This window comes from Macaca nemestrina, chromosome 20 (assembly GCF_043159975.1).
Source record: "Macaca nemestrina isolate mMacNem1 chromosome 20, mMacNem.hap1, whole genome shotgun sequence".
NCBI classification, from domain to species: Eukaryota; Metazoa; Chordata; class Mammalia; order Primates; family Cercopithecidae; genus Macaca; species Macaca nemestrina.
In genome coordinates, this window is record NC_092144.1 from 3,167,726 (window position 1) to 3,194,753 (window position 27,028).

At 59.2% G+C, this 27,028-nt stretch overlaps 1 protein-coding gene and 1 long non-coding RNA gene across 7 annotated transcripts in view; one reads left to right on the forward strand and one right to left on the reverse strand.

Moving 5' to 3' along the window:
- Positions 1-99: 99 nt before the first annotated feature.
- On the forward strand, positions 100-3,228 carry LOC139360206 (uncharacterized). The gene is made up of 3 exons (XR_011617400.1): positions 100-409; positions 845-921; positions 3,102-3,228. It is a non-coding gene; the product is annotated as an uncharacterized lncRNA (long non-coding RNA).
- A 469-nt stretch (positions 3,229-3,697) lies between these two features.
- LOC105485468 (phosphatidylinositol-4-phosphate 5-kinase type 1 gamma) overlaps positions 3,698-27,028 on the reverse strand; it is a 68,887-nt gene continuing 45,556 nt past the window's right edge. The window contains exons 8-19 of one of the 6 annotated variants that reach the window (XM_071086224.1): positions 26,600-26,805; positions 23,514-23,597; positions 22,299-22,347; positions 21,349-21,433; positions 19,425-19,589; positions 18,557-18,695; positions 18,062-18,094; positions 16,210-16,314; positions 11,917-12,049; positions 10,771-10,848; positions 6,954-7,037; positions 3,698-6,668 (exon numbers count right to left, since the gene is read on the reverse strand). In XM_071086224.1, the coding sequence (XP_070942325.1) occupies positions 6,666-6,668; positions 6,954-7,037; positions 10,771-10,848; positions 11,917-12,049; positions 16,210-16,314; positions 18,062-18,094; positions 18,557-18,695; positions 19,425-19,589; positions 21,349-21,433; positions 22,299-22,347; positions 23,514-23,597; positions 26,600-26,805 (1,164 nt within the window). In that variant the 3' untranslated portion in view covers positions 3,698-6,665. The other 5 variants (XM_071086225.1, XM_071086222.1, XM_071086223.1 and 2 more) reach the window with 5 other exon arrangements.

The window sequence follows — 27,028 nt, forward strand, 5'->3', positions numbered from 1 at the left end:
CGGCGCTCTCCAGACTGCCCCGTCCGGGCCTGAGCCAGGAGTGAACAACCCATCACGCCGCCACAGCCTGCAAGGACTCCGACGCCCCAGACTCTCTACTACATCTGAAAATGTGGACCGCGTGATCGACTCCACTGACATTGTAGGCTCCAGGGCGGGGGTTCTCCTTTCAGGCAGTTTCGGAGGCAGCCCCAGGCGGGTCCCCGCGCCTCAGGGGGCCTGAGAAACTGTGGGCCGGGCAAGGGCAAACTAGGCACCTTATGCGGGGAGGGGCCTGCGGAGGCGGGACCAATAAGAAGCGGGTCTAGACCCGAAGTGTCACTTCATTGGCGTGACCAGGGGCGTGGCCAAGGAGAGGCGTGTCTGGGGAGCGAGGTCCCCGAAAGGCAAAGAACCAGGAAGGGCTTAGGTACCAGGCAGCTCCAGAGGGCAGAGGGTGGGCGCGGGGACAGAAACTGAAAAGCCTTCCTATGAGAGTCATCGTTATGCTCCACCACCTGCCAATGAACCACCTGCCAATGAACACCTGTGTATTTTGGGAGTTAAGCTTTAAAAAAAAAACTTTGATAACTCCTTGTATTGCCCCATCAACTCATTTTAGAGATGGGGAAACTGAAGCTTGGGGGGGAAGCTGAGGCTCAGGGAGGGAAAGTCACATTTAACACCTACCTTCTCAACCCAGGCTGCCCAGCTTTGTGGTGTGGGTGCTGGGGACCCGTGGGAGGGTTGTGAGCAGGGTTTGGGGGACTTGCTGTTGAAACAAGTTTGGCATGGGAGGACGGACTTCAAGGGCAAGGCTGGAGGCACCTAGAAGACACTGATGTGCCGTCTTGGGCTCCCCCAGCCCATAGTCGCTGCTACCACCACGCCCTGCAGTTCTAACCACTCAGAGCTAGGAAGGCCTGTTTCTGGAGGATGATGGTAATTGAAGCAAACTTTTAAAATGTTTATCTTGGTCGGGTGCGGTGGCTCACGCCTGTAATCCCAGCACTTTGGGAGGCCCAGGCAGGCGGATCACCTGAGGTCAGGAATTCAAGACCAGCCTGGCCAATATGGTAAAACCCTCTCTCTACTAAATAATACAAAAATTAGCCAGGTGTGGTGGCAGGCACCTGTAATCCCAGCTACTTGGGAGGCTGAGGCAGAGAGAATCGCTTGAACCCGGGAGGCAGCGGTTGCAGTGAGCCGACATTGTGCCACCGCACTACGGCCTCGGTGACAAAGCAAGACTCTATCTCAAAAAAAAAAAAAAAGAAAAAAAATTAAAATGTTTATCTTGAGTCGGGCACAGTGGCTCATGCCTGTAATCCCAACACTTTGGGAGGCTGAGGCAGGTGGATCTTGAGGTCAGGAGTTCGAGACCAGCCTGGCCAACATGGTGAAACCCCGGCTCTACTAAAAATACAAAAATTAGCTGGGCATGGTGGCACGATTGTACCACTGTAATCCCAGCTGTAATCCCAGCTACTCGGGAGGCTGAAGCAGAGAATCGCTTGAACTCAGGAAGCGGAGGTTGCTGTGAGTTGAGATCGCACCACTGCACTCCAACCTGGGCGACAGAGCAAGTCTCCGTTTCAAAATAAATAAATAAAATGCTTATCTTGGAATACAACTTCCTAACATCCCCACAAACGCTGGCTTTGTATGCTTTGCTTGGTGTTAAGGCAAGGATGGAACCTTACAGAGGAAGCAGACGACCATCTCCTGACACTCTAGATGATGACCTTGCCGGTCCTGAGATGTGGGTTGTCATGGTGTTGGGATGGTCCAAAACAAGGCGAAGGCCCGACCCTGTGCTTCCCAAAATTCAGATGCATCCTTGCAGCACATTAGAGATTGGCTGCATGGACTGGGCACAGTGGCTCAGTCCTGTAATCCCAGCACTTTGGGAGGCCAAGGTGGGTGGATCACCTGAGGTCAGGAGTTCGCGACCAGCCTTGTCAACATGGTGAAACCCCCATCTCTACTAAAAATACAAAATTTAGCCGGGTGTAGTGCCGGGCACCTGTAGTCCCAGGTACTCGGGAGGCCGAGGCAGAACTGCTTGAACCTGGGAGGCAGAGGTTGCAGTGAGCCGAGACCGTATCATTGCATTCCAGCTTGGGTGATAGAGCGTGACTCCATTTCAAACAAACAAACTAACTTAAAACGAGATCACCTCCATGTTCAGTTTATAAAACAGCTGTGCTGAAAACGGCATTGTTCCAAGGGCTCCCTTACTAAAGGCAGGATCTTACTTTTCTTTTTTTTTTTTTTGAGACAAGAGTCTTGCTCTGTCGCCCAGGCTGGAGTGCAGGGGCGCGATCTCAGCTCACTGCAAACTCTGCCTCACAGGTTCAAGCAATTCTCTGGCCTCAGCCTCCCGAGTAGCTGGGATTACAGGTGTGTGCCACCACGCCTGGCCAGGATCTTACTTTTTTTTTTTTTGAGACGGAGTCTTGCTCTGTCCCCCAGGCTAGAGTGCAGTGGCCGGATCTCAAGTCACTGCAAGCTCCACTTCCCGGGTTTATGCCATTCTCCTGCCTCAGCCTCCCAAGTAGCTGGGACTACAGGCGCCCGCCACCTCGCCCGGCTAGTTTTTTTTTTTTTTTTTTTTTTTGTATTTTTTAGTAGAGACGGGGTTTCACCGTGTTAGCCAGGATGGTCTCGAACTCCTGACCTCGTGATCCACCCGTCTCGGCCTCCCAAAGTGCTAGGATTACAGGCTTGAGCCACTGCACCCGGCCTATCTTACTTTTTTTTTTTTTTTTTTTTTTTTTGAGGCGGAGTCTCCCTCTGTCGCCCAGGCTGGAGTGCAGTGGCCAGATCTCAGCTCACTGCAAGCTCCGCCTCCCGGGTTCCCACCATTCTCCCGCCTCAGCCTCCCGAGTAGCTGGGACCACAGGCGCCGCCACCTCGCCCGGCTAATTTTTTGTGTTTTTAGTAGAGACGGGGTTTCGCCGTGTTAGCCAGGATGGTCTCCATCTCCTGACCTTGTGATCCGCCCGTCTCGGCCTCCCAAAGTGCTGGGATTACAGGCTTGAGCCACTGCGCCCAGCCTATCTTACTTTCAATGTAGTTTCTCAATCTGGGAGACCTAAGAGAAATCTTTTCCCTTCAAGGGGTCCCAACCTGACTGAATTTGAACCGCCCTAGCAGAACAAATACAAACTCTGGAGGGCTGCACAGATGCTGGAAGCACAGATGTTTTCTGAGCTGAACTGGGACCTAAAGGAGGTTCACAACTGGTAAGGTGTTTGGGTTCTATTACTGATATTAGCATCAATCTCACAAAGGTTTCTTTCTTCCCTAAGAATCAAAGTCAGACCTCAGGCCGGGCGCAGTGGCTCATGCCTGTAATCTCAGCAATTTGGGAGGCTGAGGCGGGCAGGTCCTTTGAGGTCAGGAGTTTGAGACCAGCCTGGCCAACATGGTGAAACCCCGTCTCTACTAAAAATACAAAAAAATTAGCCGGGCGTGGTGGTGCGCGCCTGTAATCCCAGCTACTCGGGAGGCTGAGGCAGGAGAATGGCTTGAACCTGGGAGGCAGAGGTTGCAGTGAGGTGAGATTGCACCACTGCACTCCAGCCTGGGTGACAGGAGACTCCATCTCAAAAAAAAAAAAAAAAAAAAAAAAACAAAAAAAACCAGAAAACAAAGTCAGTCCTCAAACTCCCAACCAGACCCCGGAACCCACAGAAAGGCAGACAAGCGGGTGGATGCTTATTACCCGATTTATTAGAGAGACCTCTAAAAAGACGGGGTGTGGTGGGGATGGGTGGGCGGGGAACCTGGGCTGCAAACCAGTGTTGTTTGGGGCCAGGAGTGGCTGTATGGTTTCAGAGGCGCCCACGGCTCTGGGTTTGAGGGACACAGCACCCTCGTCTCGGCCACGAGGCGCGGCGCTTTGGATTGTCACACACCAGACCACAGGGCAGAGGAATGCAGTGGAATCCCCGGGGGGAGTTAAGACACACGAGGTTTGCAGTTTCGTTTTGTTTCAGAATCAGTTCAGCCATAAAAATGGGACTGGGGTGGGGACAGGAGGAGCGATTGACCACCGGAGACGAGGAGGAGGTGGTGGGCGCCTATCCTGGGGTGGGGACTGAGGGGCTGTGGAGACAGTACCATGGTGAAGGACCCCATGGCAACGGGAGTATTGCACTGAGCCAGGTTTCGGGGGAATGGGGACATGTTGGGATGGCGTAGGGGGACAGAGCCTGGCAGGAGACACATGGAAGTTTCTGCCTTGTCAGTCTCAGAGAAAACGCCTTTTAGTCATTACAGTACAGGAATTTGGACACTGTCCACATTCTCAGTGGACGGCGGCCATCAGAGGTGACCCAGGAGGGGAAGTGGGCATTGGTCACCAAGGTATTTACAGACTTCTATCGTGGGGGACAGCGGGGTGGGTCCAGCGGCCTCCCTCGCGGGGGATCTGAGGGAGGCCGAGTTTGCTAAATATTATAAATAGGTCTTGCCGTCCTCCTGCCCCCGCCCCTCGGCACAGTCAGTGGGGCACTTCAGCCTCGGTTTACAGTTCTCTGAAAGGAACCAAAAAACACAACCAACAAAGTAGATCTCCAAAGGGGCCTTGGAGACAACACAAAAATGGAAATGTGGTATCCACAGAGGTTTGCAAATTTCTCCTGCAAGGGAGTGTTGGCCGGGCACTGGTATCATGTGACTCGCTCAGCGGAGGGAGGCTGCCCTGGACGTGGTGCTGCCCGCCCGGGACCACACCTGCTGCTCCGAGTCACCCCCACAGGCTCTCCACGTCTCTGGTGCCAGGGCTCTGGGCAGGGGGACTCGAGGGCTCCCTGGGAGGCTCAGTGTGGCCTCTGGGGGTGTGGGCCTTTGAGATGACGACCATGCCCCTGTCCCTGTTGGTCATCCAGGTCCCAGACACCCCTTCTGATTTCTGCCCCCGCCTCCCCGGGGGATGCCCGCCGGGTGTCCTTCGGAGGGATGGGGGAAGCTGATTGGTGGATGCCCGGTGCCAGCAGATGAGCACCAGGCTGTGAACTGGGGCCAAGGTGGCTTCCCGGGGCTGGACAGACCCATCAAGCAGGCAGGGAGGACCCCACGCGGGCTGGTCCTGACGGGAGCCACGTGGGTAGCTGGTTCCCGAGGAGGGTGAGCCCCTCTCCTCGGTGGAGAGTGGAAGGGCTGCTCTCCTGGAGCGTGTCCTCGCTGAGGGCCTCGGGGATGGGGCCGGCTCCTCCACAGCAGGGCCCTTCCAGGCGCAGCGCGTGGGCTGTGCGGGAGGCCGACAGGATGTGAAGAGCGGGTGACGTGGCGTCGTACAGAGCTTGCAACAGACAAAACACAGAGCCCTGCCTGGGAGGTTCTCTGACCGTCTCAGACCCCACACCAGGCTCTGCCAGGGCTGGAGAGGAATTCTTCCCGAAGGTGAAGCTTCCACGCCAGCTCCTCCCATCCTGGGCACATCTTGGGAGTGGGGAACCCCACGGCCGTCACCAACAAGCCCCTCTCAGGGGTCCTGGGGAAGGGCAGGGTGGGCGACTGTGCCGAGCTCTCGACTCCAACCAGCACCCTCTGAGCGCAGCGGCCCCAGGAAGCTGCCCCAGGGCAGTCTGGGCTCAGTCCCACCACCGGGAGTGCTGCCCTCTTGGAGGGGGATGAGCCGGAAACAGTCTCTCCTCTCCTCGGAGACATCACGTCACTTAACCAAGAAAGAGGCCGCGGCACCCACGCCAGTCCTGAAGGAGACTCCTGTGGAGCCGCGCCTGGCCCCCTAGGCCGTGCCTCCAGGTGGAGGGGTCGGGGAGCCTGACCTTCCACCCTGAGCTGGTATCCTGTGGCCCAAGGCCCGGCCTCCCGCTCCGTCCGTCCGCGGAGAAAGCGTCTCTGTTGCCTGAGCCCTCCGTGCCAGTTGCCGAGTGGCCCACGTCGGAAGAGAACGACAAGTCCCCAGCCCTGAGCTCCGCCAGAATGGGTAGTGGCCTGGGGGAGAGGAGGCCTGGGCCTCCAGCTGTGGTGGGTCTGGATCGGAGGCGCCAGAGGTTTTTGCTCAAGGGGCACCTGGAAGGTGGGTGTCAGGGCCCCACTGCTGCTGAGTGGCCGCAGTGCTTGGCAGGGCGAGGGCTGTCCCCACAGTCGATGCTCAGGCCAGATGTCCTGCACTGAGGCCCCCAAACCCAAGCTGAGGGCCGGAGGGTCCGCTTCCCAGGTGGACGGAGGCAGAGTGGCTTGGGACCCCAGCCGTCCCCTCTGCAGGCTGATGGGGCCCCTGGGGCTCAGGTCCCAGAGGCCACCGGGAACAGCCTGGCTCCCTCCTCAGGACACATGCAGGCACAGCAGAGAACCAGAGTGCAGTGGGCGGGGGCTCTTCTTCGTCTGGTTTGGGTTTTTGTCTTTTTTGGTCTTTTACTAAAACAGCACACACGTGCTTCCGTCTCTGGGCCGAGTAAGGACTCAAATGCGATTTGCCGCTCGGGAGGGTCAGTCTCACTGGGGCAGGCTGCCGACGGGGCTGCCGGGGCCCTGGGAGGCTTGCTGGGGAGGGGTCCGGCCATCGGCATCCGTGCAGGGGGAGGATGAGGTCCAATGGGGCGGCGAGGCGGGCATCTCCCGAGCTCTGGGCCTCAGCAGGGTGGGCAGCGCCTCCAGGGGCGGCCGGAGCGAAAGTGGAGCTCGGCTCTGGGTTGGGGACTGCATAGAAATTACTGTAAGAGCAAGAGGACAAATGAAGGTGGGCGACGGGCGGGGCGAGGCCCACCCCAGGCCACCCGCCAGGCCCCCTGCCAGGGACTGGCTTCCTTGGGCCAACACAGGCCCTGAGACACTTACCCCACGGCCACCTCAGAGCCAGAGAGCCCAGGGTGGAGCTCTGGGCCACCTGTGCCCTCCCGCCCCAGGCCTCAGTCCCTGCCTGTCCCAGTGGCTGGGGACCACGCTCAGTAGGACCTTGGAGCCCACAGGGCCGGCGGGCGCACCTGGGCCGCACTTACTGTGTCGCTCTCGCCGTCGGAGGCCGGGGGGGCCTGGGCGCTATAGTGGAGTGGGGAGTACACCCAGCTCCTCTCATCGGTGGGCTGGCGGGTGGGCGCGCGTGCAGGAGGCGCAGAAGAGCAGGGTGCGAGGAGGCGCAAGAGAGGCAGAGGGAGGAAGGAAGAGACAGGAGAACATAAAAGAGGCGAATCCCCCACGGAGGACAAGGGGTGGCTCAGCCTGGCTGCCCTCTCTGACCCGGTGGACCTGCTCCCAACCTGGATGGGCCCGGGTCTCAGCTCAGCGTGGCAGGGCGGGGCGGGCGGCAGAAAGCGGTTAGTTCAGTCAAGGCAGGGCCTGAGACAGCAGGTGACAGAGCCGGCGGAAGCGGGTGGGGGTCACAACCTGGAGCACCGAGTGTTCCTCCTCCTCCTCCACAGCCCGGCCCCACCACAGCCCCCAATCCTGCCTATGCCATGGGCACCAGCGCACAGGCTCCTGGGGGCTCTCTGTGAGGGTCCTGGTAGGTCAGGGTGCCGGACCTACTTCCCAACCCAGAAGCCTTTCAGGACCTGAACACGTGGCTGCCCGTGGGCAGGGCCAGCCCCCTCTGCCAGCACAGATGTGCTCGGGAGAGACTAAGGCTCGGACCCCCCACCCTGCAAGAGCCAGGAGACACCTTCCTGAGCAGCGGGGCAGAGGGAGGGCCAAGTTCAGGGCTAGGCACAGGCAGGGCCGTGTGCTGGGACACGGACATCTCTTCCCAGCTGTGCCTGTGTCAGGGGTCCCAGGTCTGGGTGGGATCTGGGGAGGGAGGAAGGGTGCGTTCCTCAAACACCTCCACCCCGCCCACTGAGGAGCCCCCGACCCCTCAAGCTCCCTCTGCTTCTCCTGCCCCCAGGCTGCTTCCTCAGGGCTCCAGCCTGGCCTCCCTGTCTTCTTGTTGCATCCTCTTCTCTCTTGGGCCTCTGTTACCACCCCAGCGTTCAACGCCCCTCCCGGCACAGACGACCTGTGAATTTCCACCAGGCCCGGCCGCAGCCTGAAGTGCCAGGCCTGAATACACAGCTGCCTGGCCACGTCCACCTGGCAGCCCTCGGCCCCTAAACTTGTCACAGCCACAGCCCAGTCCGTCACCCCAAGACCCACTGCTTGTCCTTCCAGTCAGGACAGCACTGCCCACCCACTGCCCAGGCCAACCCATGCCTCCTTATCAGGCCTGCGCCCCTGCCTATGCCAGCTCCCAGCTCCCAGCCTGGGCCAGCAGGAGCCTCCCTCGAGCTCCAGGTGAGCCCAGGCCTCACCTGCAGAGGCACTGCCTCTCCCTGCCTCGCGTCCTGCCTCCATGCCCCCTCTAAAGGGCTCACTTCTGTGCTTACTCCACCCTGCCCGATCCTACAGCTCCCACCAGACCCCCGTTCCCGGCCCCTGGGCACCAAGGGCAGCGCGCTCCTGCCCTGCGAGGCCGCCATCGCGGAGGACTGACTCCTGCACCGAGGGGCCGTGACCCCAGCGCAGGCCTTGCCCATTCCTCTGGGAGGATAGCAAATGTAGCCTGGAATTTCCGATGTGGGAACGGCAGGTCAGGTCCGCCCCTGCAATGTCCCTCGAGAGCCAGGTGTGGGAAGCCTGCATGTGTGCTTGGTACTGATTTGGTGGCTGCACTGATGGCTCCCATGGGGACTTGAAAATGTGGGGCCAAAACAGGGTCCCCACCTGAGCCCTGAAAGAGCTGGTCCGCAGGGAGGAGGGTGGCAACAGCCACTCAGAGCTGCTCTCTGGGAGGGGTGTCCTGGGCGGCACCGTGCACACAGCACCTGGGCAGGGACGATAGTACCCTTCTGCTACAGCGTTAGAAATGGGAGTACAGGCCAGGTGCAGGGGCTCATGCCTGTCATCCCAGCACTTTGGGAGGCCAAGGCAGGTGGATCACTTGAGGTCAGGAGTTCCAGACCAGCCTGACCAACATGGTGAAACCCCATCTCTACTAAAAATACAAAGATTAAGGCTGGGCGTGTTGGCTGATGCCTGAAATCCCAGCACTTTGGGAGGCCGAGGCAGGCGGATCACCTGAGGTCAGGAGTTCAGGACCAGCCTGACCAACATGGTGAAACCCCATCTCTACTAAAAATACAAAAAATTATCAGGGCATGGTGGCAGGAGCCTGTAATCCCAGCTACTCGGGAGGCTGAGGCAGGAAAATTGCTTGAACCCAGGCGGCGGAGGTTGCAGTGAGCCGAGATTAAGCCACTGCATTCCAGCCTGGGCAACAGAGTAAAGCTCCGTCTCGGAAAAAAACAAACAAAAAACCCAAAATTAGCCAGGCGTGGTGGCAGGCGCCTGTATTCTCAGCTACTTAGGAAGCTGAGGCAGGAGAATCGCTTGTACCTGGGAGGTAGAGGTTGCAGTGAGCTGAGATCATGCCATTGCACTCCAGCCTGGGCGACAGAGCGAGACTCTATCTCAAAAAAGAAAAAAAAAAAAGGGCAGAACAGCTGGTTTCCTTGTCCTGCAGGAGTTGGGGGGACAGAGAGGGACCTCCTCAGCCACCAGCTGGGCAGAGAGGGGAAGTGGGGGGCAGTGGCAGCTGGGACCCAGAACCGGGTGACCCCAGGAAGACCAGAACCAAGGGCACAGCCTCTTCAGCACTCAGGCCTTGGGGTGCTTTGAACGGCTGCCCTGCCTCCCCTCTGGCCCCCACACTTCTGCTGTGCCTGCTGCCGAGACCACCCTCCCCACATCTGCCCTTTCAAACCAGGTGTTTTCCAAAGTCCAGGCACCCCCCTCTGTAGGCGGCCTCTGCGAACGGCTCCCTGCCTGTGGTGGGGTGACCAGCAGGGCCGCTGGGTCTCTCCAGTGCTCCCCCTCCCAGCAGGCCCCTCTGGGAAGCTCCCTGACGATCTCCGGGGCGTGGGTCTGCGGTGGCTGGCTTCCTGCTGGCTCTGTGGGACGGAGCTGCCTGGAGCAGCCAGGGAAGTGGTCTCCACCTCCCGGGGATCACTCCACAGTGCCTGGCACACAGCAGTGTTCAGACAGGTCTGCTGATGGGCGGGGAGTCAGGGCGGCCTCGGCGGGGGCTTTGTCTTGAGGAGACACTCCTGCTTTGGGTCTGCGCCCTGTTCTGGCTGTGCGGCGCTGGGCAGGTCTCTTAGCCTCTCTGGGCCCCTTGCTTATTGGTCATAATGACCACAGCAGGCCCTGAGGATCTCACGGCTACGTGGGGCCCATGTGGCGTCCCAGGGGGAACTCCTTGAGAGCTCGGGGATTTGGATTTTGACTAAACCGTGTGGTCTCCCAGGCTCCCAGGGGAGCTGAGGCCTCAGCACCTCCATCTGTGAGGTGGGTGCGGAGAGACCATCTCCTCCCCGTCTCCATGGCCCTGCAGTTCAGAGCCCGGCTCTGCAGCCACTCTGCTGACCTGTGCGACCTCCCCTATACAGTCAGGTAGGCCAGGGGAGCCAGGTCTATACGAGTGAGAAGCATCCACCCAAGACACCCTGACATGGGAGGGCTGGGTCCAGGGGCAGAGAGGGGCTGGTTGGGGTCCGGCCGGGGTCCGAGGCAGACCCTAAGCCTCAGCTGTGCACGTGGCGATGGTGCTGCCCTATGGAGTGCCCGGTTCGACTTGGGGCTGAGTGACATTCCCAGTGGTGCACGCAGCCCAGCACTCGGTCCGGGGCCAGCGTCGCTGACCTCAACCACGGCCGTCATTTCCCCAAAGCCCTTCTGGAAAACAACGGATGTCAGACACTGAGCTTCCGGCCGGGGACCTGCAGCTCCCTGCTGCCCGAGGGGCACCGCCCCTTCTCCCCAGGGTGGCCGGCTGCGGTCACTTACAGTCCCTGAGGCGCTCAGCGTCATGGCCCGCAGTCGGCGATGGTGGGGAGAGTAAATCCAGTACCTCCCATCCGTGAACTGGACGGGGCAGGCCGGGCGGGCCAGAGGAGGAAGGAAAACAGAGGATAGCGGATGAGGCGGCTACCCCCGTGGTCGGGTGGGAGAGGTGGAGGGAGGCAGCGGGGAGCGGGTGGGCACAGCTGACTGCCAAGCAGAAGGTGGGGGGTGCCAGGGTGGGACCGAGGACCCTTCTCCCTTCTCCGCTGCCCACCCAGCAGGGCATCAGCACACAGACACACAGCAGGACGTGGCCCCCAGGGCCCCCGTACCATCCAGAGACCAGGACACGCACGAACCAGTCCTGGGGAAAGGGGTGACGACATGGGGTGGCTGGGGGCACAAGCACGCGGCCCGTCCCTCCCTTCTCCAGGGCCAGGTCGGGGCATGGGGACCCCAGAGGCGCCACTGGAGACAGAGCAGGGAGGTTAGTTATGAAGCAGCCAGTAGGTGCCCGCAAAACAGGCCCTGAGGCCTGGCGCCTGTGCCCAGCCCACCTTCCCAGGAGGGTAAGAACAAACCATCTGGGAAGTGGGCCGCAGCCTCCAGCCCTCCCTGTGACCTGGGGCTGCCTGACCTGAGTGGGACCACTGGGGAGTGGAGACGCTACCTAGATACCTCAGGCCTTGCTGGTTGCCCGGCAGCTGCCTCACCCAGACCCTGACAAGGGGGAGCAGGGATCCCAGGTCCGGGCAGACTCAGCCCTGCCCAGTAGCAGTCATGAGTCCCCAGCCCACAGCGTGGGAGCGTGAAGCCCTCCTGCCACTGCCCAGTCCCCTGGTCCTCCTCAAGGATGAGCCCACCTGGCCACGCCCATGGCGACAGGGAGAAGGTCCAGACAGGCCTGGTCTGGAGGAGATTCTCACTCCGTGGGGTTAGACCAGGAAGAGAAGGTGGGTGTGAACGTGGCTGGTGGGTGCGTGGAGGCGTGTCGTGAGAGTGCTGGCTGGTGAGAAAGCATGTGGGTGGGTGGACAGAGCACACTCACGTGCCCGTGTGTGGCTGTGTGTACACGGTGTGCACACAGTGGAGCGTGTGTGAGAGAGTCTGGTTGACGAGCCGGTGGCAAGAAGAGCCTGGGGCACTTACAAAGTAGATGTCAGTGGCGGGCGTGTCCTCCTCGTCCGAGGCCTGGCTGGCGGGTGCGCCCTCCTCGTCCGAGGCCTGGCTGGCAGTTTCTGCTTCAACAGCGGCAGTGGCACCGGCCATGGAAGCCTCCACCCTGGGGACAGGGATAGACAGAGGGTCTTGACCCTCAGCCCCCACACAGAGGCTCCCTGCGCCCCCACACTCAGGATCCAGGCAGGGGCTTCACACGGTCATCACTGAGACGAAATCCCAAACAGCTGATCACAGGCCACACGCTCCTGTGCCAAAAACCCAGACAGCTGATCACAGGCCACAAGCTCCTGTGCCAAAAACCCAGACAGCTGATCACAGGCCACACGCTCCTGTGCCAAAAACCCAGACAGCTGATCACAGGCCACACGCTCCTGCGCCAAAAACCCAGACAGCTGATCACAGGCCACACGCTCCTGCGCCAAAAACCCAGACAGCTGATCACAGGCCACACGCTCCTGTGCCAAAAACCCAGACAGCTGATCACAGGCCACACGCTCCTGTGCCAAAAACCCAGACAGCTGATCACAGGCCACACGCTCCTGTGCCAAAAACCCAGACAGCTGATCACAGGCCACATGCTCCTGCGCCAAAAACCCAGGCAGCTGACCACAGGCCACGCGCTCCTGTGCCTGCCACTTAACGCAAATCAGAACAAACCTCCCAAGAAGCCCCCAAATGCTGACCCTAGGAGTGACCTGCCAGCCCACTGACAGCGTGGCCCTGCTACTCCCAGCTCAGACACACACACCTGTGGGCAGGTGCTGGCCTCACCCTCACCAGCTGTGCCACCCTGGGAGGGCCGGTTCCTCCTCTGAATTTCAGTTTCCTCATCTGTAAAGTGGGGAGAGATGGCACCTAGCCACTGGGATCAGAGCTTCTTTCTTTTTTATTGAAGTGTTTGAGACAAGCTCTCGTTCCATCAGCCAGGCTGGCATGCAGTGGTGTAATCACGGCTCACTGCAGCCTCCACCTCCCGGCTCAAGCGATCCTCCAACCTTGGCCTCCCAAGTAGTTGAGACTATAGGTGTGTACTGCTATGCCCAACAAATTTTTTTTTTTATTCTGTAGCGATGGGGTCTCACTATGTTGCCCAGGCAGGTCTCCAACTTGTGGGGTCAAGCAACCCTCCTGCCTCAGCCTCCTTTAGGAGGGATCACAGATGGGAGCCCCCGAGCCCAGCCTCTCTCTCCTTTTCACTGAGCACTTACTACATGCCAGGGCCGGCTCCTGTGATTAACCCACTGAGTCTATCAGGGGGGATGCAGAGGGTGCGGCTACTGCTGTGTTGCATTTGCGGAAATGGAGGCACAGAGAGGAGGTGAGGAACGGCCTTGGCCTTGGCTGTGGCCACACGGTGCACAGTGTTCATCCCATGAATGAGGGTAAACACGCCCTCCTGCCACATTGGAGGTTCAGTTCCTTTTAGCAAAGCCTGAAATTTCATGGTGCGAGGTTTGGCAATGGCAAGGAGCTGACAGTGGCAGTAGCACCGGGTGGAAGATAAACCCTCACGGCTTTATTTTTCGGTCTGTGCTGCTGTGAGTGCTAAAAAAGCTCTCTTGGAACAAAAATAAAAAAAGCATCTCATGCAAAAATCATTAAAAAGGCAGGAAGAATCTGGTAACAATGCAAGCATGGGATTACACACACCAGACAGATGACAAAAAAGTAAAGACAGGCCGGGCGTCGAGCCTGTAATCCCAGCACTTTGGGAGGCCGAGGCAGGCAGATCACGAGGTCAGGAGATCGAGACCATCCTGGCTAACACAGTGAAAACCCCGTCTCTACTAAAAATACAAAAAATTAGCCAGGCCTGGTGGGAGGCTGAGGCAGGAGAATCACATGAACCCAGGAGGCAGAGGTTGCAGCGAGCCGAGTTCACGCCATTGCTCTCCAGCCTGGGAGACAGAGCAAGACCCTGTCTCAAAAAAAAAAAAAAAGGCCAGGCACGGTGGCTCACGCCTGTAATCCCAGCACTTTGGGAGGCCTAGGTGGATGGATCAAGTGGTCAGGAGATCGAGACCATCCTGCCTAACACAGTGAAACCCCATCTCTACTAAAAATACAAAAAATTAGCTGGGTGTGGTGGCGGGCGCCTGTAGTCCCAGCTACTCAGGAGGATGAGGCAGGAGAATGGCTTGAACCCGGGAGGCGGAGCTTGCAGTGACCCGAGATTGTGCCACTGCACTCCAGACTGGGTGACAGACCAAGACTCCACCTCAAAAAAAAAAAAAAAAAAAAAAAAAAAACACGAAAAAGTAAAGACACGCAGGGGCCAGCTCGGGGCTCACACCTGTCATCCCAGCATTGTGGGAGGTCGAGGCAGGAGAATCACCTGAAGTCAAGAATTCGAGACCAGCCTGGTCAATATGGTAAAACCCCACCTCTACTAAAAATACAAAAAAATAAGCTGGGCGTGGTGGTGAGCGCCTGTAATCCCAGCTACTCAGGAGGTTGAGGCAGGAGATTCGCTTGAGCCCAGGAGGTAGAGGTTGCAGCGAGCTGAAATCACGCCACTGCACTCCAGCCTGGGCAACAGAGCAAGACTCTGTCTCAAAGAAAATAACAGCAGGTGACGCCATATCCCCAAAAGGGCCACAACCATTGTGTCCTACGTTTTTTTAAACCATAGATACTTCTTTTAAACCTCTTTTTTCAAATCAAAACTCAATAAAATTAATCCCAGCATTCTGGGAGGCCAAGGTGGGCAGATCACTTCAGATCAGGAGTTTTTTTTTTTTTTGAGGCAGAGTCTTTTTTTTTTTTTTTTTTTTTTGTTGAGACGGAGTCTGGCTCTGTCGCCTGGGCTGGAGTGCAGTGGCCGGATCTCAGCTCACTGCAAGCTCCGCCTCCCGGGTTCACGCCATTCTCCTGCCTCAGCCTCCCGTGTAGCTGGGACTACAGGCGCCCGCCACCTCGCCCGGCTAATTTTTTGTATTTTTAGTAGAGACGGGGTTTCACCGTGTTAGCCAGGATGGTCTCGATCTCCTGACCTCGTGATCCGCCTGTCTCGGCCTCCCAAAGTGCTGGGATTACAGGCTTGAGCCACCACGCCCGGCCCTGAGGCAGAGTCTTGCTCTGTTGCCCAGGCTGGAGTGCAGTGGCACGATCTCGGCCACGCCCGACTAATTTTTGCTATTTTTCAGTAGAGACGGGGTTTCACCGTGTTAGCCAGGATGGTCTTGATCTCCTGACTTCGTGATCCGCCTGCCTCAGCCTCCCAAAGTGCTGGGATTACAGGCGTGAGTCACCGTGCCCGGCTGAGGTCAGGAGTTTGAGACCAGCCTGCCCAGCTGGGTGATGGGAGAAACCCTGTCTCTACTGAAACACACAAAAAAATTAGCCAGGTGTGGTGGTGGGCACCTGTAGACCCAGCTACTCGGGAGGCTAAGGCAGGAGAATCACTTGAACCCAGGAGGTGGAGGCTGTAGTGAGCCAAGATAAAGCCACTGCCCCCCAGCGTGGGCAACAGAGCAATATTCTGTCTCACAAAAAAATAAAAATAGGCTGGGCGCGGTGGCTCAAGCCTGTAATCCCAGCACTTTGGGAGGCCGAAACGGGCAGATCACGAGGTCAGGAGATCAAGACCATCCTGGCTAACATGGTGAAACCCCGTCTCTACTAAAAAATACAAAAAGCTAGCCGGGCGAGGTGGCGGGCGCCTGTAGTTCCAGCTACTCGGGAGGCTGAGGCAGAAGAATGGCGTAAACCCGGGAGGCAGAGCTTGCAGTGAGCTGAGATTGCGCCACTGCACCCCAGCCTGGGTGACAGAGCAAGATACTGTCTCAAAAAAAATTAAAAATAAATAAATAAAAATAAAGAAATTAAAATTAAAAATAAAACAAAATAAATACTAAAAAGGTAAAAAAAAATTCATTAAACGCTTGGAGGTTCAGAGATGTTCTTACACAGCCCTTAACCCAGGGTCTCTTGCCTCGGCCCTGTGGATACTGGAACCAGGTCCTTCTCTGGGGTGAGGCCATCCCGGGCACTGCAGGCTAATGCTGAGCAGCGTCCCTGGCCACCACTCACTGCCACAAATGCCCCCAGGCATTGCCCAGTTTCCCCTGGGGGCCAGGATCACCTCGGCTAGTGAAGAACCACTCTCTTCAATCAAAAAATAACCTTATGGGAAAATCCACTGTCTGCAGATACAACCCAGTAAGAAAGAACGGCTTCAGGACGAAACCTCGGGATGCTCTTGGCTCCTTCTGGCCCGCAGGGGGAGGGCACCCCGACCTCCCACCAAGCCAGGCTCACCCTGCGTCCTCCTCTTTGGGGACCACGATCTCCACACTGCACGCAGGCTCCACCTGCACTGTAATCTGCTGCAGGTCCTCTTCCCCGGGCGGCTCCTCCTGCGGCCTGCAGGCAATGGAAGGTTGTGTCTCAGTTTCCCTCCTTGCTTCCCCCCGTCCTACCCCCAGGAGTGCCCAGTGAACTCCAGGGCCAGTCCCAGAGGGGAGTTGGGAGCCTCCTGCTTGGGCCTGGTCTTTCTGGCTGTCACTCCCAGCCGGGGGACTGTCCACCTGGGTCCCTTGATGACTGTGGTGCTGGCAGGGCCTGGGGTGTAGCAGGTTCTGGGGGCGTATGAGCGAATGGCAGCCCCGACCAGCTTGCGTGCCACAGACCCTGCCCACCGCCTGGGGGTGCCTGCACCTGGCAGCTGAGGCCTGACACAGGTGAATCAGCGTCCCAGCAGCCGGGCCTGGCTGTGTGGCCTCTCCAAATGGCACGCTGGACCAAGGGGAGGGCCACATCCCACCCATGGCACCAAGGGGTTTCTTTCATCAGGCGGCAATGATTAAAACACCGTTAAGGAAAGCAACACCTCGCCACTGCCCCGGTGTTCACAAGAGCGAGACCCCGGGAACCTCACAAATGTCCCCGAGGGCTGGGCATTAAAGCCAGGTGCAGTCCATGGGATGGAAGGACGGCACGCAGGCGTGACAGGAACGGTGCACACCCGCCCAAGATCCCCATCAGTCGAGTGACAACAGCAAGATGTGGGCGGCACGCACGGGTGTGCCCACTGGTGTGAAAATAAAAGAGGAACAAAAGTCTGGTGCACATCTGCTGTGTTCCCAGAAAGTATCTGCCAAGAGACAAAACCCACAGTCCCAGTGGTTGCTCCTGGGGAGGAGACCGGCCTTGGGCAGGAGGGGAGCATTTCACGATGTTCCCACTGTATCTTAAGTTAAAAAAAACTTGACCGGGCGCGGTGGCTCAAGCCTGTAATCCCAGCACTTTGGGAGGCCGAGACGGGTGGATCACGAGGTCAGGAGATCGAGACCATCCTGGCTAACACGGTGAAACCCCATCTCTACTAAAAAATACAAAAAAAAAAAAAACAAAAAAAAACTAGCCGGGCGAGGTGGCGGGCGCCTGTAGTCCCAGCTACTCAGGAGGCTGAGGCAGGAGAATGGCGTAAACCCGGGAGGTGGAGCTTGCAGTGAGCTGAGATCTGGCCACTGCACCCCAGCCTGGGCGACAGAGCAAGACTCCGTATAAAAAAAAAAAAAAAACTTAATAGAAGAAGAAAAAGAAGGATCCAACAGGCCACAGCTGTCCCAGGGTGTAAGAAAAACAAAGTGGCTCCAAGATTGTGTGCAGTGCTAAGGCCGAGTGCTGGAACCTTAAATCTGTTCCCAGAAAAGGCCGGGTGCGGTGGCTCAAGCCTGTAATCCCAGCACTTTGGGAGGCCGAGATGGGTGGATCACGAGGTCAGGAGATCGAGACCATCCTGGTTAACACGGTGAAACCCCGTCTCTGCTAAAAAATACAAAAAACTAGCCCGGTGAGGTGGTGGGCGCCTGTAGTCCCAGCTACTCGGGAGGCTGAGGCAGGAGAATGGCGTGAACCCGGGAAGCGGAGCTTGCAGTGAGCCGAGATCAGGCCACTGCACTCCAGCCTGGGCGACAGAGCGAGACTCCCTCTCAAAAAAAAAAAAAAAAAAAAAAAAAAAATCTGTTCCCAGGAAAGAATGGGCAGAGAGCAGACGGACTGGGGGGCAGGAATGGGCTGGGGAGCAGGAATGGGAGCGGGAATGGGAGCTGGGAGCTATGCAGGAGGAGCTGGTGAGACCCAGGGAGGGAAGGGGGCAGGGTCTCACCTGCCATCCTGTCCGGAGGACTGTGTGCGCCGCCTGTAGAGACACAGCAAACAGGTGACACCCAGAAAGAGGATGGCCCGCCTGCTCAGTCTACCTGCCCTGCCTATCCGCCTGCCTACCTGGCAGCCCCGCCCACCTGTACAGATGCCCCTCCCTCCTACACATCGGATGCCCCCCTCTTCTGTACATAGAATGCCCCACCCACATGCGCAGCGAATGCTCCGCCCACATGCACAGCAGATGCCCCACCCTTCTGTACATAGGATGCTCCGCCCACATGCACAGCAGATGCCCCACCCTTCTGTACATAGGATGCCCCACCCTTCTGTACATAGGATGCCCCGCCCACATGCACAGCAGATGCCTCACTCTTCTGTACGTAGGATGCTCCACCCACATGCGCAGCGGATGCCCCGCCCACGTGCACAGCGGATGCCCCCGCCCACGTGTACAGCGGAGGCCCCGCCCACGTGCACAGCGGATGCCTCCGCCCACCTGTACCGAGGTTGCTCCGAAGTCTCCGAGGGGGACCGCTCAGGAATGGAGAGGGATGTGGATGACAGAGTGGTGGCAATGGAAGCTGTAGTGGCTTCTTCAAAAGAAGGTGGCGTGCAGGGCAGAAGGTCAGGCCGGCCTGTGGGGAGAGGACTGTGGGTACCTTGCGGAGCCTCCAGGTCCCCAAACACACACAGTGGATTCTCCCTGAGGCTTGGCTCACCCTGGGAACCCACGCCCAGTGCCCGCCCGCCTCCTGGACATGCCCACCTCCCCACACGGCAGGGAAGGACGACTTTCCCTTCACATGAAGGCTTCTGACCGCTCTCAAAATAGAATCCACAGCCCTACACAGCCCAGAGGGCCCTGTGCAGCCTGGCCCGTCACCTCCCTACCCTCTCTCCCCACCCTCTTCCCCTCCCCACTGCTCTCTTCCTCTCTCCCTCTCTTCCCCTCCCTGCTGTTGGCTCCTTGCTGTTCCCCCAGCAGTGTGGTCCTGCCCCAGGACCCTTGCATGGCTATGTCAATTCCTTCATTCTGTCCCCTGCCCTCCCTGACATCAGGCGTAGCCTGGGGGCTGCATGCCTTCGATGGCATCCTGGTGCGCCTCAGATAACAGTGACCGTGAGAGAAGGCGGGAGCTGTCACCACCCCACCCAGTGGAGCCTTCTACACTCAGCTCTCCCTGGGCTCTTCCCTGGGGCCGTCCCAGAAGCCCCCAGTCCCTGGGCAGGAGGTTCTGCAGATCGTAGATCCGGAGGGGAAGGCTGAGTGATGAGTACTCAGGATGAGGCGGCGCCCCACCCACTGGGCTGCTGCTGACACACCCTGGAGCCCCCACAGGCGCACTCTGCCTTCTGCCCCTCACCTTCGTCCTCCAGCGTGGGGTAGCTGCGGGCCCCCCGCAGGTCGTACTGGGCCTCCTCCCGCTCGCTGGGGATTTGGCTGGCCGAGAAGGCAGCTGTGGGCCCCAGGGGTTTCACAGCCAGCAGGGCTCCGCCGCGCCCCTTCTTGGAGGGCGAGGACTTCAGGGCTGCAGGGGAGGGTGGGTGTTGGCGCTTGGGGTTGCTGGGGGCTCATAGCAAAGCCCAGACAGGGCCGCTGCCCGAATATACCCGTGTCCCTGAGACCCACCAGGCCCCTGCCCATCCCTGAGGCCGGGAAGCAGCCAAGCCTCTTGGTGGAAAACCGAGCTCTGCCCGGGGAGGGACTGAGAGCCTGAGTTGCCTGTCCTGCCCACCCGACCGTCTCTATGACACACACTGGGACCCTGGCACAGTGCCTGCCCCTCCTGGGGTCCTGCAGACCTGTGACTCCCGTCTATCCAGCTGGCCAGGGATGCCTGCAGGCTTTATCCCCTTCCATGTGTGGCCCAGCCCGGGCAGGGCCCCCATTTTCAGATGGACACTGACAGTCTGAGACAGCACCAGGTATTGTGGTTAGAGAAGCCAATGGTTCAGCATGTAGGGCCTGAGCCCAGATCCAGGCTCGCCCGCTGGCTGTGTGGCTCAGTCTCTCTGGGCCCCGTTGGCCGATCTCAGCAGTGGGGTGTGGTGCAGCAGGTGATGCCCACACAGGGCCGAGCCTGTCCTCAGTGTTGTGCGAGCTCTACCTCCTCACCAAGCTCTTGTGACCTCTGCCCCCAGAATGACCCACACAGCTCCTGGTAAACAGTAGGTGCTCAGTTTGCCTTGTGCAGCTTCCTACAGTCGCCAAAGGCTGGCAAACAGCCCTGGATGACTGGGAATGATCCTGTGGCATCAGTCCCAGAGGGTGAGGTGCGGGGACAGGCTCGACAGCCAGCTCTCTGGAGACAGATCCCGATGCGTGGTGTCTGCCAATTCCCACGGTGTCAATGAGAGGGGGTCCCTGGCCTCGGGGCTGGGAGCAGGTGTGCAGGCTGGGAAGAGCAGCCTGACTGCAAGTGCTGGGCACTGGTGTGCCTGTCCCTGCTGTCTCCCAGGAGCAACCCCGTGGGTGCGGACCCGCAGATCATTCATGCCCACCCAACACTTCCCAAGCACCTCTGTGTGCCAAGCCTGTGCAGGATGCTGGGGAGCCCGAGAGCCTTCTAGTGGGGAGAGTGGCTGAGAAACAGACCCCAGGGAGGAACCCGTCTGGCAGCAGGTGGGCCACGGGCTGAGCTCTGTGCGGGGGCCTGGAACCCTGAGTCTGCGTCCAGATGCTACAGTGGCCCATGAGGGGAAGCTGAGCCCTGAGAAATGGGGACCTCCCCCGGGTACCCTGTGGGTGAACCCTGAGTCCCCACCTTCCCCACCATTGTTTGCCCTGTGACCTCCCTGGCCACGCCCTGCTATGCCAGCCTCCTGGGTTCCCCTGCCCGGGATGCGTTTCCGTGGTGATGGTGATGCTGCCGGAGCCCCACACACTGAGCTGCCTGCTGGGCCAGGCCCGCCCATCCCATATATCAACACTGTACTCTCACAGTGCTGTGCCAATGGGGAAACCGAGGCACAGAGGGAAGTGCCTGTTCAAGGCCACAAGGCAGGACGACGCCAGGCCAGGATTCAGGATTCAGGCTCCAGCGGTGGCTCCTGTGCAGAGCAAATGTCCCGACTATCCTGCCACTGGATGAGGCCCCGTCTGAGGGGGACACAGGGGCTCTGGGTTTACTGCCTCCCCCAGAGTCCCTCCCGCCCCACAGGGCTCTCGGCCTCCCCCGGGGTCCCTCCCACCTCACGGGGCTCTTGGCCTCCCGGGTCCCTCCTGCCCCGCGGGGCTCTTGGCCTCCCCCGGGGTCCCTCCCACCTCGCGGGGCTCAGGTGGCTTACAGGAGTTCTTCCGAAAGACTGTGTTGCTCATGAACTTGAAAAAGCGCTCGGCATAGAAGCTGGGGCGGTGGACAGACACCGTATCCTGGAAGAGAGTTGGGGGTGCCCGGGGGCAGAGGGCGCATCAACCAACAGCTGGAGACAGCCCTGGACAGACGCTGTATGTGTGCGGGGGGCACCTTCTGTGTGAAAAGGCTCGAGATGGGTCCATGGTGCTGTGGCTTCCTGGGAGGGGCTCACGGAACAGGGGACAGTGGCTCCCTCTGGGGAGGGAGACTGGGTGCCAGGGAATGGGTGGAAGCTTTTCCGCCAGAGACCTATTCGCATTTTTGACTTTTTCAACCAGCTATGAATAAAGTATTCCGGCCAGGCGCAGTGGCCCACATGGACTTGTAGGGGAGGCTGAGGTAGGATGGTCTGGCTGGGGCCCTGCTGGGATGTGACCCTTGGCCTCCCAGAATGCAGCCTCCTTTCCTAGCCTCCTTGGGTGAGGAGTGGCCACGTACCAGGACTGTGAATGACTCCACCCTCGAAGGCTGCAGTGGGAGGCGGTGCCCGGCCACTGTGGGCCAGGGGACAAGGACAACCCCAGCGATGTAGGGTGGCAGCACAGGACACCCTGGCTGGCCTCGTCAGAGCAAGACAGCACTCCTATCTGCCCTAGGCTCTGGTTCTGGGCCTTGGCAAGGTCTAAGACATCCCCAGAGGCCTCTGCTGGCCGCCACCCTGACATGTTCAATGCTTGTTCTGGAAGCTCCTGCCTGGACCTTCTACACACTCTTGAAAAATGGGGGTGCCTGTTGGGATCTTGGATTCTACAGGCTGTTAGTTAGTCCTCAATGCTCGGCCCCAGGAGGTAGTCTGCGTTTGGGGAGTGATGGATGGGAGGAAGGCCAGGACGACCGACAGGAGGACAGAGGAAGGATGGGAGGAGGGGTGCAGGCGCTCACCCCATCATGGACGAGGGCCTTCCAGGTGTGTTCCAGCTTCTTGATGAACCTGTGGAGAGAGCGCCCAGAGTGACAGCTGACATCAGCCAAGCCCATGCCAGGCCGCCTCACTCAGGGGCGACTGTGCACCCCCGAGGACACTGGGCCATGGCCTTGAGCAATCGTGGCTGTCAAAACTCAGGGTGGCAGGCGCTCCTGGCAGGCAGTGGGTGGAGGCTCTCTGCTTAGTACCCTGCAGTGCCCAGGACGGCCCCACTCCAGAGAACCATCTGGTCCCAATGTCCATAGTACCGAGAGAGTGACCCTGTCTTTCAACATTCTAGAGCCCCAGCCAAGCACGGTAGCTCACACCTGTAATCCCAGCACTTTGGGAGGCCAAGGTAGGTGGATCACCTGAAGTCAGGAGTTCGAGACCATCCTGGCCAACATGGTGAAACCCCGTCTCTACTAAAAATACAAAAATTAGCCAGGCATGGTGGCACGTGCCAGTAATCCCAGCTACTCGGGAGGCTGAGGCGGAAGAATAGGGTCGACTCAGAAGGCGGAAGCTGCAGTGAGCCAAGATCGCACCACTGCTCTTCAGCCTGAGTGACAGAGCGAGACTTTGTCTCAAAACAAACAAATGAAAAACCAAAAAACAAATATTCTCAAACCCACTCCTTGGATTTTCTTTTTTCTTTTTTGAGACAGGGTCTTGCTCTGTCACCCAGCCTGGAGTGCAGCACGGCCATCATAGCTCACTGCTGCAGCCCTGAACTCCTGGGCCCAAGGAATCCTCCTGCCTCGGCCTCCTGTGTAGCTGGGACTGCAGGAGCACGACCAAGCTCGGTTAATTTTTTTGATATTTCGTAGAGACGGGGTCTTGCTATGTTGCCCAGGCTGGTCTCAAACTCCTGGGCTCAAGCGATCCTCCCGCCTCGGCCTCCCACAGCACTAGATTACAGGTGTGGACCACTACGCCCAACTCACTCTGGATTTTCAAGGTGACCAGACACCTTCCTTTAGGGCTCAAGAAGGGGCAGCCAAGCAAGAGCTTTCCAGAAGGTTGAGGAAGCCCCGAGAGCTGCTTGTGCAGCAGTTTCCACAGGCAAGCGCCTCTGTGCATGGGTGTCCTGGGGGCACCCACCCACCTGTGGGGCTGCAGACCCGGGGTGTCCACCTGTAGGACTGCAGACCCGGGCACCCCCCTGTGGGACTGCAGACCCTGGCACCCACCTGTAGGATTGCAGGATATCAATGATGCCAATGTGCAGCAGCAGCCGCTCCCCGCGGCCGTTCACAGCGGGGATCCCGCCCATTCTGGGGAGAGAGGATGAGGGCACCGTCAGCATCCCACAGAGCCAGGACTCAGGGCAGGCAGGGTGGGGACTCCAGGGCTGGGGAGTCCACCTGCTCCCGTGGGTGGCAGCTCGGCCAAGCTCTTGGAGTGGGGCCTGGCACCCGGGAATCTCCGTCCTGATGTCCCTCCATCATCCCCAGTCTCAAACCCAGGCCCAGGCGCTGCTGAGGAGTCCCAGCTAGGAGGCCCGGGCACATACCCTGCCACCACACACGTGTGCATGGACACACACATGCACACACATGTACGTGCACACACACACACACTGCATGCCCAGGTAGGGCCACGGGGTCTCAGGTACAGCCTGGGGAGTTAATTGTCACCCGGCACCATGCCCAGCGCAGTTAGTGAGGTCACACGTGCAGCAGCCATCCGGAAGCCACCAGGAGCCAGACCCGCTGGGCCGGGGCCCTGCACGCTCTGCTCACGCCACAGGCTGGTGCGCTCACCTGCTCCCCTGCCAGGCCCATGAAGACCCTACAAACGCCAGGATGGTCTGACGGGGAGCTGTGCCTGGCCTTGGCTCCCGCACTCCCCACAGCTACACCCGGGTTGGGGCCCCGGCTCCTCCTCTGCCATCCATGGGAAATACCACCACCTTTGCAAACCAAAGCCCAGCTAGTGGCCTAGTGCGAGCCGGCACCACCCCTGGGGCCAGGCCAGGTGGGACTCGGCTCCACACCTGCGTGGCTCCGCTGGGGAAGGCTGCCCCCCAACCTAGGAGCCTACTTCCTCAGCTGGAAACGGGGGAAGCCCACCTCCCTCCTCCAAGGCTGCTGTGAGGACCGAACAGGTACCAAAGTGAAGGCTCGGGCCTGCCCCCACTGTCAGGGTGCTGCTGTGACCAGGGCACAATCTCAGCACTGCTATACGACACCTGTCCAACCTGCCCCCTGGGGCCACATCTGGGGACATCTGTGGTTGTCACAACTGGGGGGTGCTCCTGGCCCAGAGTGGGTGGAGGCCCAGGACGCTGCTCAGCACCCTGCAGTGCCCAGGACAGCCCCATACCAGCGAATGAGCTGGCCCTAACATTCATAGTGTCCCAGAAGGGCTCTGTGAGAATCTCCCCAACCAAGCCCCGAGCCCTGTGAGGGCAGGGCCGGTCTGCTCCCTCTGCCCCTAGCGTCCAGCAGAGACATAACTGTAGGCCACTGAGGTGTGGCCTCCTCTCTCTACCACCGTTCCCATCTTCTGTGGCAGCATTTTTTTTTTTTTTTTTTTTATTGAGACGGAGTCTCGCTCTGTCGCCGGGCTGGAGTGCAGTGGCCGGACCTCAGCTCACTGCAAGCTCCGCCTCCTGGGTTCCCGCCATTCTCCTGCCTCAGCCTCCCGAGTAGCTGGGACCACAGGCGCCCGCCAACTCACCCGCTAGCTTTTTGTATTTTTAGTAGAGACGGGGTTTCACCGTATTAGCCAGGATGGTCTCGATCTCCTGACCTCGTGATCCGCCCGTCTCGGCCTCCCAAAGTGCTGGGATTACAGGCTTGAGCCACCGCGCCCGGCCATTTTTTTTTTTTTAAGACAGAATTTAGCTCTTGCTGCTCAGGCTGGAGTACAACAGCTCAATCTCGGCTCACTGCAACCTCTACGTCCTGGGTTCAAGTGATTCTCCTGCCTCAGCCTCCCAAGTAGCTGGGATTACAGGCATACACCACCATGCCCAACTAATTTTTTGTATTTAGTAGAGGCAGGGTTTCACCATGTTGGCCAGGCTGGTCTGGAACTCTTGACCTCAGGTGATCTGCCTGCCTCGGCCTCCCAAAGTGTTGGGATTACAGGCGTGAGACACCGTGCCAAGTTTTTTTTTTTTTTTTTTTTTTTTTTTTTTTTTGAGACAGAGTCTCGCTCTGTCGCCCAGGCTGGAGTGCAGTGGCCGGATCTCAGCTCACTGCAAGTTCCGCCTCCCGGGTTCACGCCATTCTCCTGCCTCAGCCTCCCGAGTAGCTGGGACTACAGGCGCCCGCCACCTCGCCCGGCTAGTTTTTTGTATTTTTTAGTAGAGACGGGGTTTCACCATGTTAACCAGGATGGTCTCGATCTCCTGACCTCGTGATCCGCCCGTCTCGGCCTCCCAAAGTGCTGGCATTACAGGCTTGAGCCACCGCACCCGGCCGCTTTTTTTTTTTTTTAAGACAGGGTCTCACTCTGATGCCCAAGCTGGAGCGCAGCGGTGTGATCTTGGCTCACCGCAACCTCCGCCTGCCACGCTCACGCCTGCCACACCTTCAGTCTCCCAAGTAGTTGGGACTACAGATGCACATGCCACCATGCCCAGCTAAGTTTTATATTTTTTGTAGAGAGGGGGTCTCGCTATGTTGCCTAGGCTGGTACTGAACTCCAGGGCTGAGGCAGTCCTCCCACCTTGGCCTCTCAAAGTGCTGGGAGCACAGGCATGAGCCACCGTGCCCGGCCAGCAGTCACTTTGATCTGTGTGGAATCAGATTTTGCAGTCCCTCCTTTTCGTGGGCTGTGTCCTGCTGTGAGCCCTGCCTCGCCCGATCTCTCTGGCCTCCCATGCGCCTTCCACACCTCTGTGGCTCCTGTCTGCACGGGCAGCGAGTGGACCCCTCTGAGTGCCACGGGGAAACACTATCTCTGTCTCATTCCTGTGGATGGCCAGTGGCCTCGGCCCACTCACAGGTGAATGGGAAATGCTACCACCATTGCAAGCCAAGGCCCGGAACTCAGCACTCAGCCTGCGGCCCGCACTATGGCCTGGCTTCGCTCTGAGGCCCTGGCGTGAGGCTCTCAGACTCTGTCACCACGGATGCCCTCGCCAACCCTCCTTGCCTGCTTTTGCTTTGAGGCCCTGGCATGAGGCTTCCAGACTCATCTCTCTGTTGCCGCGGATGCCCTCGCCAGCCTTCCCTGCCTGTTTTCACACTTGAGCCGGGGATGGGGGACCGGAGCCTGTGGGGAAGGGAAGCGGGACGGGTCCGGAGGCCCCCCGCCCACCTACGTGTCATCCGACTCGATGGGTTCTCCACGCGCGGCGCCGCCCTGGATGGACTCCATGGCCGTGGAGTAGAGCGCCTTCTGGCCTACTGGCCTCTTCTCGTCCGAGGTGCCCCGGGCGCCCTGCGCCTGCCGCTCACGCTCGTGCTGGTCGATGTTGTGCACACCCAGCAGTAGGCTGTAGTCCATGATCTTGAAGCTCTCCAGGACCTGGCGGGACAGACGGGCAGGAGCACACCACGCCGTCAGCTGTCTCCACCCCCACCACAGCTCCTGGACCTTATGGGGGCCTCAGCCTGAACAGCTCCGTGGGCTCGGGCATGAGGGATGGAGTCCCACGGCCATGCAGGGGTGGGGGTTCTAGTATTATCCCGAGGGATGGAGGGGCTGCGGTCACACAGCGGCATCAAGGCGGGCCAGAGTGGGGCTTCCA